The sequence below is a fragment of the Equus caballus genome, chromosome 4 (assembly GCF_041296265.1).
Source record: "Equus caballus isolate H_3958 breed thoroughbred chromosome 4, TB-T2T, whole genome shotgun sequence".
NCBI classification, from domain to species: Eukaryota; Metazoa; Chordata; class Mammalia; order Perissodactyla; family Equidae; genus Equus; species Equus caballus.
Window position 1 is genome coordinate 17,976,066 of NC_091687.1, and position 14,026 is coordinate 17,990,091.

The 14,026-nt window shown below is 46.0% G+C and overlaps 1 protein-coding gene across 1 annotated transcript in view; it reads right to left on the minus strand.

Moving 5' to 3' along the window:
• Positions 1–14,026, minus strand: part of PKD1L1 (polycystin 1 like 1, transient receptor potential channel interacting) — a 116,124-nt gene that overhangs the window by 85,125 nt on the left and 16,973 nt on the right. Inside the window, exons 4-9 of the mRNA XM_023639041.2 lie at positions 13,525–13,698; positions 11,516–11,635; positions 10,839–11,007; positions 10,058–10,297; positions 7,856–7,988; positions 3,523–3,729 (exon numbers count right to left, since the gene is read on the minus strand). Of these exons, the coding sequence (XP_023494809.1) occupies positions 3,523–3,729; positions 7,856–7,988; positions 10,058–10,297; positions 10,839–11,007; positions 11,516–11,635; positions 13,525–13,698 (1,043 nt within the window). The remainder of the gene's footprint in view (positions 1–3,522; positions 3,730–7,855; positions 7,989–10,057; positions 10,298–10,838; positions 11,008–11,515; positions 11,636–13,524; positions 13,699–14,026) is intronic.

The following is a 14,026-nucleotide window of genomic DNA, read 5'->3' on the forward strand; positions in this document are numbered from 1 at the left end:
AAAAGTTTGATGCAATTTGAAAAACTACAGTCTAGCACATGCTATCTTTCACTGGTCTCGGCCTTGCTCCTTCGTGATTTCCTTCATGAAGATCCTCATGGTTCCCTGCTGGTGGTTCCCCTGCGTGGGCGCCATGGCCGTCTAAAGACTGCGTGATAAAACTCCCATAAGCCTCCAACCTCTGCTTGCTCAGCTCCTCCAGCCCAAGGAACCATTGAGAACATCCAAGTCTGTGAAGGACGGAGGAAGTGAGGGCATGAGCTACGTGTCAGGATGGCAGCACGGTGGGAGCTCTGGACATCTGCAGCTGTGACCACTGAATGCAATATGTGGCGGCGAGCTCAGATAGCAGCAAAGGCGCCTTACCAAATCTGATCTCCAAGACCTGGAGAAAGACACAGCCTGGGCCCACTCAAGGGCAGTGATGTGGCTAATGAGGAAGTGTGCCAACCAACAGAGCCATTGAGCACAGAAGCTTCAATCTCAACTTGAACCTTTCTCACATGGCCAGGGGAGGGGTGCCTGCAAACCTACTATCTACGGTCTAGGGAAAATGAACTATCACCAGCTGGACGCACCAGGCTCCCAGTGCTCGGTCTTACAACCATTGCAATGCTCATCTTATGCACCTTATCCAACAGCACACATGCTCTCAGAGCTGGTGGCTGGAGAGGAGCTCCCTTGGCTCCACTGTTCTGTCCCTTTCTCTTCTTGCCAGGTCATGTAGCACTCTCTTGTGACCTTATACAGTGTAAACCAGCCCCTGCAAGAATGACCATTTTTTCCTAACGTGAAAGCAGTATTTGTGGTCTTCAGAGTTGAGGGCCAGACCACAGGTGGTTGGATGCCCGCGTGAGGCCTCCTGGGAGGCTGGCCAGACAGCCTGTCTTGGGACCATCCTCCATCCCATTCACCTTCAACTGGACACCAAGAAGGTAAGGTCGGTGGAATACACCCCATACGATGACCTCACAGGGTCTGTTCCCGGACCGCTTCAGTGTGGCTTAAATCTACCGTCATAGGAATTGCTTCCCAGGGACCTCGGTGCCAAAGTGACTCCAAGATTAATCATAGAAACAGAACACCTACTTGCCCTTATCAATGTGATAGTGGGCAGTAAAAATTATAAATTGAGATGAACCAAGAAAGAATACAGACTGAATCAGGAACAAGTGATTTTTTTAAAGAATATAACTAATAACACATTTCTACTATTTTAAAATTAAACTTAAGTAACTCTGGTAGAAGGGATCCTTATGATGCTTATTACAGAGATGCCAAAACCTTGCCTCCTTTTCAAGCTCTTTCCCCATCCCCTGAGGACACTGGCTGCTGGCCGGGCACTCCTCACGTTCCCTCCCCAGGCCCCAGCAGGAGGCTGCGCTCCCTGCCTTGCTTCGCCTCCTTTGCTTCTCCACTCTGCACAGACAGCTCCAAACAGCTCCGCCCAGCTCCCGCCCTTGACCCCACCTCTTTGCTGGACATGCCGCCTGAACATCCTCCTAACAACTCCAACATGACTCACTGAACACTGAAGCCATGACCGTACCCTATCTCCCAACAGTCTGCCTTCCTATCGTCTTCAGAAGAAACCCCCAGCACGTTGTCAGCCTCATGTCCCACCAGTCACCCCCACAAATTGTACCTGCTTCAGCCTGATGGGACTACTGCCCCCGCCATCATGGAACACTTCCCCCAACCTTCAACACTCCAATTACCAAAGGCATGGCTAACCCTTCCTCGGAGCTCCCTTGTCATGTGGCCTGTCTCACATCGTCTATAGTTTGTTGGGTTCCACCTACCTCCCCCACTGGATGATGGGCTCACCTGTGCAAAGGTCTTATTTATCTTTGCACCCCTCCCTGGCACAGAACCAGACACAAATAGATGCTTATTTTCATTAGGAAAATGAAGAGCGGCCTCACTCTCCTCTACTCCTGCAGTCTTACAGACTTTTCTCTGATTTTCCCATTTCATCCTTACAATTAGTCACCATGGCAGGTCAATTGCTCCCACCCATCCTGAAATCCACCCTATATTTACCTGCTCTGTGCTTTATTCCCACTGCCTCTATCCTGTTTCAGTCTCTAATTGTCTCTTGACTTCACTATTAGAATACTCTAGAGTTTAGCATTAACAGAGTAAAAGTGAGTACTCTAGAGTATTAGTATTAGCAGGTTCGAGAGTAATAGTGAGTACTCTGGAGTTTAGTATTAGCAGATTCTATAGAGTAATAGAGAGCACTCTAGAGTATTAGCATTAGCAGACTCCAGAGCAACATGAGCACTCTAGTGCATTAGTATTAGCAGACTCTAGAGTAACCATGATTATTCTAGAGTATCACTATGAACAGATTCTAGAGTAACAGTGAACACTCTAGAGTATTAGTAACCGCATACTTTAACAGTAAGTACTCTAGAGAGCATTTTAATGGTGAAGTCCCATGCTTCAATCTGTTTCCAACTCTTTCCCAATTATTATTTCCAAAGGAGAGTATGGATCATGCTCTGTTGCCTCTGAATTTTTCTATTACCTTCATCCGAAACAGTGCTACTCAAAGCATGGTCTGCAGCCCTCTGTCACCTGGCCCATTGTTACAGGCCTGGCGCACAATGAGATAAGAACAGAAATTGAGAGGAAGCATTTGGAAACCCTTACCACAGTTCAGCACTGCTGCGACATCCAAGTACCTCATCAGTGCTTCCTGGAGCAAGGTCTGGGCCAGCCTGGGTGTTGATGAACTCCTGTGTGAGCCATGTGACTGGGAGCTGGCACTGGTGCACACTGTAGGCCCACGTGTCCATGGATTAAAGAACAAAGCTCCCTTGCTGGAGCGTTTGGGCGGCACTGCACTGGTCTGGTCTCAGGTCCACCTCCCCAGCCTGGCCTTTACCACCTGGCAATCTGATCTCAGATTCTCCCTTCAGGGTCCACTCCCTACCTGCTCCGCTGAGCTCACACCCCTGCACAGAGTCGTGGTCTCCTTCCCGGCCTTGGCCAAGCTGCTGCCCCCTCCACACACTTTATATGCCTATGAACAGACTCTCCTGCAGGAAGCCGGCTTCTAAAATGAACTTCTTGATCGTCTAACCCACATATTTTCACTATTTTTCCAGCACTAATGCACTGAGCACGTGCAGAGGGTCACCAGGGATGCCCTCTCCTGGCCCCGCTCTCTGACGAACATCCCGTTTCCTTTCCAGGCAATGAGCTCCTTGATGACACAAATATTCATCTGAGATCCTGGGACCATTGCAGTGATATATCAAAGCAGGTGCACAGGAAAGTTCTGTTAAATAAATAAGGAGTTTTTAATTGATTACTTTGCCAGCATTTGAACATAAAATCTGTTCTCTCAAAGAAATTAAACATTTCTCTTGAAATCCTAGCCACAGTTTTTTCAAGAACCCCCCTCTCTGAGACAGAACAGGTTTGGAGCTATAGGTGTTCATCTCCTGCTCAAAGGCGGGTGGAAAGGAACAGTTTCGTTGTGCAAGTGGAAGTGTAAGCTGGCCAGCCCACCTTGGCAAGTGCAGTGTAGTTCCCGGGTTCCAGAAAGTAGCTGGGGACAGTGACGGTCTGTTCATGAGTGTTCACAGCAGGGGGCAGGGGCACCTGCAATCCTGCAGAGTTTGTGAAGCTCCAGGTGTAGGAAAGGCCTTGGGAGATGTCACAGAGAATGGCAGCTTCAAAGGTCACTCCCAGTTTCACAGGCTGAGACCTCCACACCTGCATATGAAAGGGCAAAGATGCCTCATTAACACTCTCATTACGCCTAATACCAGAGGAAATCATGAAAAATTCACTCTCGGCATAGAACTCCAATGATTGTCTGTGTAATCACAGGATGGGATTCTCAGAGCTGGAATTTAAAGCACCAATAAGAAATAGTACAGGGGCCAGCTTAGTGACATAGTGGTTAAGTTTGCGTGCTTCGCATCAGCAGCCTGGGGTTTGCAGGTTTGAATCCCGGGTGTGGACCTACATACTGCTTGTCAAGCCATGCTGTGGCGGCATCCCACATACAAGATAGAGGAAGACTGGCATAGATGTTAGCTCAGCAACAGTCTTCCTCAAGCAAAAAGGGGAAGACTGACACAGATGTTAGCTCAGGGCCAATCTTCCTCACACAGACACACACACACACAAATACTACATCTATTTTATAGACAAAAATAAAAAGTCAAAATATAAAAATAATGAGAAGAAAGAACAAGTATTTATACTTATAATGAGAAAAGAAACCCTTCTAAGCATAAAATTGATGGGGAAATATGAAAGGAAAAGATTAATAGATTTGATAACATAAAAATTTTTAACTTCTAAATGTCAACAACATAAATAATTTTAAAAAGCAATTTTAAAAAATCAGAGAAAAAAGAGAATTATTTGCAAAATATACAATAGAATTAATGTCATTTAAAATCAACAAGAAATTTTCAAAGTCTCCAACAGGAAAATGAACAAAGACATGAATAAATGAATTAGAAAATAAAATATAAATTAATACTTTACTATAGGATTTGGACTACGAAATCATGCAAATGTTTCATATATCAGAAAATTAAATTAAAACAAAAAAACTCCAATCTGATAACTGGAAACAAACTGAAAGAAAGGAATATAACAATATTTCAAGCAAGTTAATAGAAGAAAGATGTATTTAAAATGACTTTAATATACAGTATTTTGAGGATATATTCTAAGGGCAAAAAGAACTACAGATAAATCTGAAAGCTTACTAAGAAATTTCATTTCTGGTGGTAATACTAAAATACTTACTTTGAAAGTATTTCATGTATTTATTAGGAAAAATGCTAATAAATAATGATGTTAATGTCAATATAAACTAAGATTTTAATATGAGAGAATTCAAGTATAAAACTTTCTTATTGTAAATTGTATATAAGTAATGTTTTTGAATGTGAAACATCAGGTGAAATCATTATTTTACTCTAATTTGCATGTCCCACCAGTAGCTTCCATGCAACGACAGCCCAGGAGCAGTGAGTGCCCTCAGTGCCAGATTTCTGTGTCTAATCGCCCCTCCGAAGGCCCAGGGCTGCACGGTGAGAGGCCGCTTCCAGAGCTGAAGCAGTTGTCAGCCAGAAGGGAAGGAAGCTTTCTAAGACTAGCGGAGGGGTGTGGCAGAAGGCCCCAGACCCAGGCCCCAAACGGATCACTTGGAGCATCTAAAGATCATCTCTATAATTGATTGACTAAAATTAACAACATATCGACAATGCTAGAAGAGAGAGAAGCTTCCCCTGTCCCTCCACACAACACACACAACTCATCAGTCAGCATCGGAAGCAGCTGGTGCCCCGACGTTGTACTATGAACACTGGGAATAAAGGGAAAAAACCTAGCATTTATTCTTGCTGTCCTGAACAATCGTATTTTAGAAAACGTTACAGATCTAGTTGAAGAGGAAAAGCTTTTTAAGTTTTTTCTCTTTTCTTTCTCTCTCTTTTTTTAAACAAAAGTAGTTTATGAATCCCAAGTCAAACAACTGCATAAAAATATTTTGGAGACAGAGAAATTTGATTATGAGCTAGATTTAGATTATATTAAGAAATCATTGCTAATTGTTGAGATAGCATTATGTTTATGTAAGAAAATGCCCTTAAGTTTCTAGAGATATATATTGAAGCATTTAGGGGTTAAATGTCATATCTAAGAAGAATTTCAGAATATTTCAGCAAAGAAAAAAATAGAGAAAACAAATATGGTGACATTTTAATGATTGTTCAACATAAGTGATGAGCTCATCACACTATTATTTCTCCTTTTATTCATACTTGAAAATCTCCATAATAAAATCTTTTACATGTAGTTCATAAATATACAAAAACATATTTGCTAACATTAATAAGCCAAAAAGGGCAATGATGCAGGTGGAAATATTAGTGCCTACGAGTCCACAGCCCCACCCCTCCCAGCCACTTTGCCTTTTCCAAGCCCTCTCCACTCTCCCCCGTCCTCTGAGAAGGCGCCTGCCCATCCCACACTGCGAGCCGGATGGCAATCTGTGAGGACGGAGGAGCGAGGACGGCTCAGGGACCGGGGTGGATATTCTGCCCGGCCACCTCCTACTCTGGGGCAGATGATGGTGCCCGGGCTCCCTCTGGAGGACAGTTTGATGAAGGTCTCCCATAAAAACTGGAAAGGGAAAAGACATGTAGGAGCTGGGAGGTGAGATTTGAAGACACACTGGTATTTGTTATAAACGGAATTTCATTTTTGGCTTTCTTTAAATGACTTTAGTCATGATTTAAATTGTGTTTTAACTATCTTTATTGTTTCTACTCTGAATATGATACCAGTCTAGAATTTGTCACAAAACTGCCCAGATTTATATCAGTTATAGCAAATGGTAACACTGAGGTGCCAACTTTTAACCCATTAATAATAACAAACACACAAAATTATGAAATGCCTGGGGGATGAGCCCTGGTTCTAGGATGCTGACACGTGTGTTGCCACAGGAGGATTTCTGGCAAAGCTCATCCAAGTCCTAAAATGTGTTATGTCCTGTGGTTCAGTGATTTGTAGAAATTAATCCTATAGAAATGCCATAGACAAGCAGAAAGATGTGTATACAGACCGTCTCCAGTTATTTGTAGTGCTGCAAAATTGGAGACAGCAGATATTCAATAACAAGGACACTGTTAAAGGATGAATAATTTGTACGTATGGTTTAACGTTACGCCACCATTAAACTCATGTAATCAAAGACTACTTAACAACAAGAGAAAATGGTCACACTATAACCCAGTGATACCGATTCTGTGATAGCACACATCCACACGCACACACATGCACATACATGCACACATGCAACTCACAGACATGAACATGTACATGCATGCACAAGCACACAGGCGCACACACACATATATGTACCACACATAGAAAACCTTAGAAAAACACAGGAAATACAGTATTTTTAACCTAGGAAGAGGCTGTGTCCCATGGTTCAACAGAGAGCAGAGTCAGGACTGAAGCCCAGACCCCTCTCCCCGAGGTCCGTGCTTCTCTCAGCCTCCCCCGTTGGCTCTGGTATTCTTGACTGTTGCCCTTCTCCCAGCCCCAGATAGCCCACTGCCCCGGCGCACAGAACTGCCTGACAGCATGGGTGCCCGCTGGCCTGCTGGCCGGCCCTGGACGTGGGCTTCCCAGGGAGCACCGGGCCTTGCCCTAGAGACTTGTTGTGTGCCCCTGATCCCCACTGCCACATCTGGGCGGGGAGGTGCCCCAGCCTGAGACTCACAGGGGCCCAGCAACTGACCTCTGCGGCTATAAAGCCACAGAAAGCATTCTGGCAAAGCAGCTAAGTCACAGATTTTAATTTCCATGTGTCATTTGAGCACTTTTGCCTTGAAAAGGGAAATTGCTCTAAATCAGAGGCCTCAAAGGAATAAAAGAGATAAAAAAGCAATTCCATTTTTCCTAACCCATAGTAGGTGCTAAACAAGTAACTGATTATTTCCTTTGATTTTTATATCACATATATTCAAATACTCCTTTCTCCCGAAAATGCTATAGTTCTTTGCACAAGCAATTTTCAAAAAGCTCCTCGAAGAGGGCTGTGCTGAACGGCAGAGTAACAGAGGCGAATAAAGAACCGATTCAAGCCGGAAAGCAGGCTTTCCCTCCGGTCTCAGGCTGGGTGGGGCTCTCTCTGCTCCAGGACGTTCAGGAGCCCTCACAGGAGCTCCTTTGTGTCAAATGCAGCTGTATAAACGCGACAAAGCCGCGCTTCATTCCCCAAACCTCTGCCCTTCCTAACTTTTCCTAACATTGGTGCCAACTAGGAGGAAACGCTGGAATGAGCCTGGTAAACGAGCCCTACCTGCACCTTCCCGGGCCCCATGTTCTTCACTGGGGGTGGCTGGCAGGGCTGGCGCACGATGAAAAGTTGCTTTTTGAGGGAGGCAGAGCTGACGTTATTGAAGGCAAGGACCTGCACGGTAAACTCTCCTTCACTGGAAGGGCGACAAGGCACAGAAACAAAGACATTGATTCTGCCACGTGTCAGTCTTTCCTGAATTCCCCATAGCCATCCTACAACTGTGTAATTACAGGATTTGATGGTCAGACAGCCCACGAACGGGAACAGAGGAGACTCAGGTCATGAGGTTGATTTCCAAAGAGGCCATGTGTTGTCCAGTGAATAGACTGGCTGCCCACCCAGCGCAGGGCAGGACAGGCGCCCAACACCCAGACTGATGCCATCTGTTGTACGAGAGACAATCATCCACTTAAGCACCCGCTGCCTCCCTCCCTGAACTCTCCCAGCAGCCATAACCTGCCCCTCTGTCCAGCACGGGGTAATTCTCGGGGTCCCTGCATGATGGGCACCCCAGACCCGTGACTGGGGATCTTTGGGTACAAGCTTCCTGTTCTGTTCCCTACCCCATGGATCAGTCTTCCTGCAAACCCCGGAGGCCCAGGATGCACCCCACAGTCTGGAGATGAGGCCAGCCCAAGGAGGTCCAGAGGGTCTGGCTGCGGGGAGATGCAAGACAGGGAAGGAATGTGCCAGGCAGTTCCTGACCAGCAGGCCGTGTTTTACTAAAGAAATGCACACAGGTTTTACAAATGATGCAGGATGGACCACCATTCAAGACTTCTCAATTTGAAGCAGAATAGTCTCCATCAGAGGACCAAAATTTGAGCATGCAAGGACAAGAGTGTCGCTTGCGATCCTGGAGCTTCAGGAAAAAAGGCAGGTCCTACTGACCAGAGTGAAGGCTGTGAGATCCCTCTCAGGTTCCAGGTGGATGGAGAGCCCCCACAACTCTAGAGAGGACGGTGGAGGCCCGGAGCTGCCTATGTCCATTTCTATAGGCAAGAAAATGCTCCTGGGCTGCAGAGCCCATTCCCGGGCACCCAGGGCCCCCAGGTGCCCACCTGGGTCTACCTGGGCACTATTGCTCAATTCCTTTCTTATGGGAAAATCGATTTCCAGTGGAGAAGTCAAAAATCGGAAGCTAGTGATGGGGCCATCCAGGTGTCCCCTAAAGCAAGGAGAGGCCACAGGGTGGGTTCTCATGGAAGCCCTGCACTGAAGGAGGTCTGCAATCTTCCCCTGATGCCACCGGCCCACACACGCTTAGTTTTCTGGATACGTCTACACATTTTGAGATTTTATTACACCAGCGCAAAAGGCTCCATGCCAGCCTGAGGCTCAGTTCTGCCACACTTACATCTCCACAGCTGTGGCAATGGGCACCCACTGGTAGACCTTGCCCACTCTGGGTCCAGGATAATCCTGACCCTTCATCAGGGAACAAGAGCCAAGAGGCTGGACTGGGGATGAGTGGCCCTGGTTGGTCTGCACTTCATCACTCTCTTAACCTTGAGACGTGGCAATCCTGCAGTCTGCCCCTGTGGTTTCATGTGGGCATGCCCACCTCCCCCAAGAAACGCTCTGTCTATCTTGGACAAAGGCAGGCACACCTCTTTCCTGGATGTCCACAATGCTTTGTTCCAGGTAAACAGGGGATGCCCAGTAAACACGGAATCAAAAGATATTGCCCAGGCTCTTCTGGATGACAGTGAGGCCCTTTACAGTCCTTCCTGAGGATTTGCTATCTTTATCTGCCCACTTCCCCACGTCCCATCTGAGATCCTGCCAGCACTGCATGCCTCTCCATGTCCTGACCTGGCTGCCCCAGGGTCCTCCCCTTGTCCCTCTCCCCAGGCTTTCACTTGTCCCTTTGGCAAATACCTGCTCAAGATTTAACGTTCAGATCATATACAAACATGACTGTGAGCCGGCAAACACAACTGTGAGCCGGTTCTCCAGTTTTCCAAAGAAGAATGAGCTGCCCCCACACCTCCTCGGGCCCCCTTTGTAGCACTCAACTCCTGTGCTCAAAGTGTCCATTCTCCTCTTGTCTTCCCATGGGCCATGAGCCCGTTGGAGGCAATAGCTGGGTTTTAATTTGTCTCTCTTCAAAATCGGTCCACTGCATTGACTGAAAGGCAGGTTGGTTGTGGAGACCCCAGTGGCTGGTGCCTTGAAATGCCCTGTGCCGGGGCGGCTTACCTACTGTAGATGTGACTGGCAGAGCTGTTCCCCAGGCCGACGGCACCATCCCCAAAGTTCCACAGGTAAGCAACATCGGTGCCAAAGTTGATTCTGCACTCAAAGGTCACACTGGCATTCACCAGAGCTGAGCTAGTGGATGTGAGCCGATTGGCGACAATTCTCCTCTGCAGCCTGATGCAGTGGGGCTCTGAGGCCAAGCTGCTGATCCCGTTGGAAGCTGTAACCATCACGTGATACCTGTGAGGTGGGGCCAGGCGGGCAGGGAAGACAGATGGGAAGACAAGAACAAGGTCAGAGGTAGAGAGAATCTCCACATTACTTCAAGAGAAAGGCAGAAGCGTGGCATTTAATTTGTAGGAATGATCACAGCCCCCATGATTTCCATCTTACTGGGGAAAAGGGGGAGTGACACTTTTTGACCTCTCATTCTTCATTAATTAATTCACCTTTCCAAGGGATGGAGTAACACTGTTACCTTTTCTTAGATGAGGAATTTGCTTAGGTCTCACTGGTTGGATGTGGAGACGGGATCTGAACCTAGAATGGTCTGATTTCAAAGCCCCACCCCTTTCCTCCTAGTTCAGACTGAAGGAAAGGAAGTCCTGTTTCCTTTAAATTTACATTTGGCTCAATTCATAGAAGTGCTTAAGTGGCACTAAGTGCGAATGTCACACTCTTAATAATATTTTAGTCATTTTAGTAGCAAGACAATAATCTCCAGACTGAGTTAAGGCTGCATCATGAGCAGCCACCAATTGTGATGACCATTTTTACAGACCACTGGGGAAGGCTGAGTCTTTTCTTAACGCTTCTGGAAGTTGTCCTCATGGGTGGATCTTCTCCAAAATACCACACAAACTCCAGGGGAGTTGTTTCCTTGGTAACAGCTACAAAAGTGATATCGGTGTCTGTGGCGAACACAGTTCCATTTGTGTAGACAGAGACAGCTGTGACAAAGGAAAGGGAGGTGCAGATGCTTCATCACGGAAGGGCTGGAGTCTGTCCAGAGAAGTTAGCATCCTCACCTTCCCACGTAATCATGGCCATGACTGATGGGAAAGGAGCCTGCAGGTATGAATGTAGGACTGAGCACAGGGACGCAGCAGGAGGAACCCAGCAGGCAATATGAGCCCGAGTTCAAGGCCATCAAAGTAATAGCTCATAAAATGATATGGCCAATTCCTGTGGAATTCTACTGGAAAGGGTGTGGTACGGGGAAGTTAGCAGATGATTCTGCATGATAACCCACCTTCTCATACCTCTAGATTGAAGCCTTAGTGTCTGTGGTTTCTAGAAAAGTCATAGAACAAACTGCAGGTGAACAGAGCTCGTTCAAGGGCAAATGGGGACCTCAGCAGCACTAATCACAGAACCCGTGCTATCTGTGGCCTCTGTGATCACCACTGATTGCATGAGGAAGGTTGTGTTGAATCTAGAATCAGAATCAAAACGTACGTTGCATCTGATACCAAACAGAGATGCTGGGCCAAGCCTGGTTGTCTCCCACGTGGGTCCGAGAAGTAAAGGACACATTATATGAGGAAAAGGATGGAAAACAATGCCTAACCACAGTGCCTGGAATGAGAAAGAAAGAGGTAAGGGGAAAACAGTCTTAAAATTAATTCACTCATCTCACACAACACATGGTCAATATTTTCACTTTTTTACTTTCTTCCTTTGAATTCCAATAAATTTCAAAATTCAAAGCATGTGTTTGGAATGAGACAGACCTGAGAAACATGAACTTTGTCACAAAATTTCTCTCATTAAAATTTTCTTTAAGTGTTTTCTCTATCTCTCCTGAGAATGCCTTACATAGAAGTAACTACATTAATTCCTTTGAAATAAGTTAATTACTTCTCTAGATGGTTGTTTTTAAAGCATTTCTCCAATGTGTACACTAAGCAGTCTTTCACTTCACAGTAGTTCTTAAACGGGGTCCACAGGGAAGTCTTGGGCTTTCAAACCCTCTGAGATGAATGCAAACTGTTGCTTACATGTGTATACGTCACCCACACACACATAAACACACACACACGTGTGTAAGTACTAGGAGGACAGATACCAAACGTCTTGTCAGGTTCTAAAAGAGGACCATGATGTCTAGGAAGATTTAGAACAACTCATTTATCAGAAAGGGATGTTAAGAAAGGAGGTGGATATTTTTAAAAACATTATTGTTGTTCTGTATAGTATTTCTCTTTATAAAGAGAAAATGCTTATTTATAATAGTGATACAGTGAAATGGATATTTCGTTCTTCATCAGTGCATTAGAATTTCTGAAAAAAAACTATCCCATGACTAAGAGTGACATCAACTCATTAACAACGGCTGAAACTTAATTCTGAGCAGAGTCTGGTAGTCAGCAGTGCGAGGAAAGCACCAGATCACCCGGTTAGCGATCTGTGCCAGCACTTCCATCCTAACTCGAAGGATAGGTTCCTGGCATGGAACTGATGAAGGGCTTGTCAGGATTGTAGTTTCACACCAGCTATACAGGCTGCTTATTTATTTAATAAAGTTTAGACAAGACTGGTCAGTACGAATGACTAAAACCCTCCCCTAGGTGTAATGTAATTTCTTGGACAGAGTTTCTCACAAGGCTAAATGTCTGGATAACATACAGTCAGTGTGTGGAACGAGTTATAAAGACTATCATAAGAATGACTTCATTGAGACACGTCCCCTACTGGCTTCTCTCTTTTCCTTTTTCTGGGAAATTTAACCTGTAACTCCACCTACTTAGGCTGAACGCTCTGGGGTTATCTTTGACTGGCAGCCACACTGGCCCTGCTAAACATGGTGGGACGCTTCCTTCCACATATTACTGACATTTGGTGGAATCCTCCATTCCCACCCCACTGGCCTCCCAGCTTCGGGTTCCTCTTCTATAAAACTGAGATGAAAGGGAGCCCACCTCACAAGTAGCCGTGGGGATACAGCAAGGTGATGTAGGTGGAGCGTTAGCAGAGCGCCTGGCACCCTGCGAGCGCGCAGTGAACTCCAGCGGCTGCTGGGTCTCATCTCTGTGCTTTGACTTATTGCCACGTTGTTGGCCCAAAATGCTCTCCCACACCCATTTCTTCACGGCTCGTTCAAGGCTCATCATGGATACCAACTCCCTGCCCCACCCCCAGTTACACACAACTCCCCTCTGGGAAATCTCCCAGCCCTTAGCCGTGTCCTTCTTAAGGCATGTTTAAGTCCTAGCTTATATTTTCATAGGCATATCTTAATGCCTTTACTAGATTATAAATCCCTCAAGACCAGGACACATATGACTTCATCTTCATGTCCCCTCAGAGCACAGATTTGTGCATAAATATCTTCTGAATGAGGGAAGAGTAAGTGAAGAATATTGTGTCTGACTGGGGCACTGTTATAACTTGAACGTGCAGCTCCGGCAGAGTCATGCCTCATCCGGAGCTGAGGTTGGGGGCTCAGCCTCCAATGTCGGTCTTACTTTTCTGATCCATGTGGGAGCTGGCAAAGACCAGAAGTTCATCCTTGTGGACACTGCTGGAATTCATGAACACGGACATGGCCTCGTGGCCAACTTCCACATAATAAGGCCCAAGCTCCACTTCAGTTCCGTAAAACTCACTGTAAATAACCGCCCTGAGCATATAGACTCCTTCTGGAAAAAGAAGAATGGCCGTTTAATGACTTGTTAAAAGCATGCACAATTTGACATTTGTAAAATGGTGATGATGGGTGACTAATGCTGGAACTGACAAAGCAAAGGTGACTTTTCTTCTCCTTGTAGCAGTAGGGCCATTTCATGGGCGTGAGACCCCTGCAGACGCACAGGGCCCCACAGTCAACAGGGCTCAGCATGTGGTGTAATGATCTGTTGTCTTGAAATTCTTAAGAATTTTTTCAATAAAATGTGCTGCATTTCATTTTGCCCTGGGCCCTGAGAATTATGCAGGCAATCCTGTGCAACAGCAAATATTCGCAAGAAT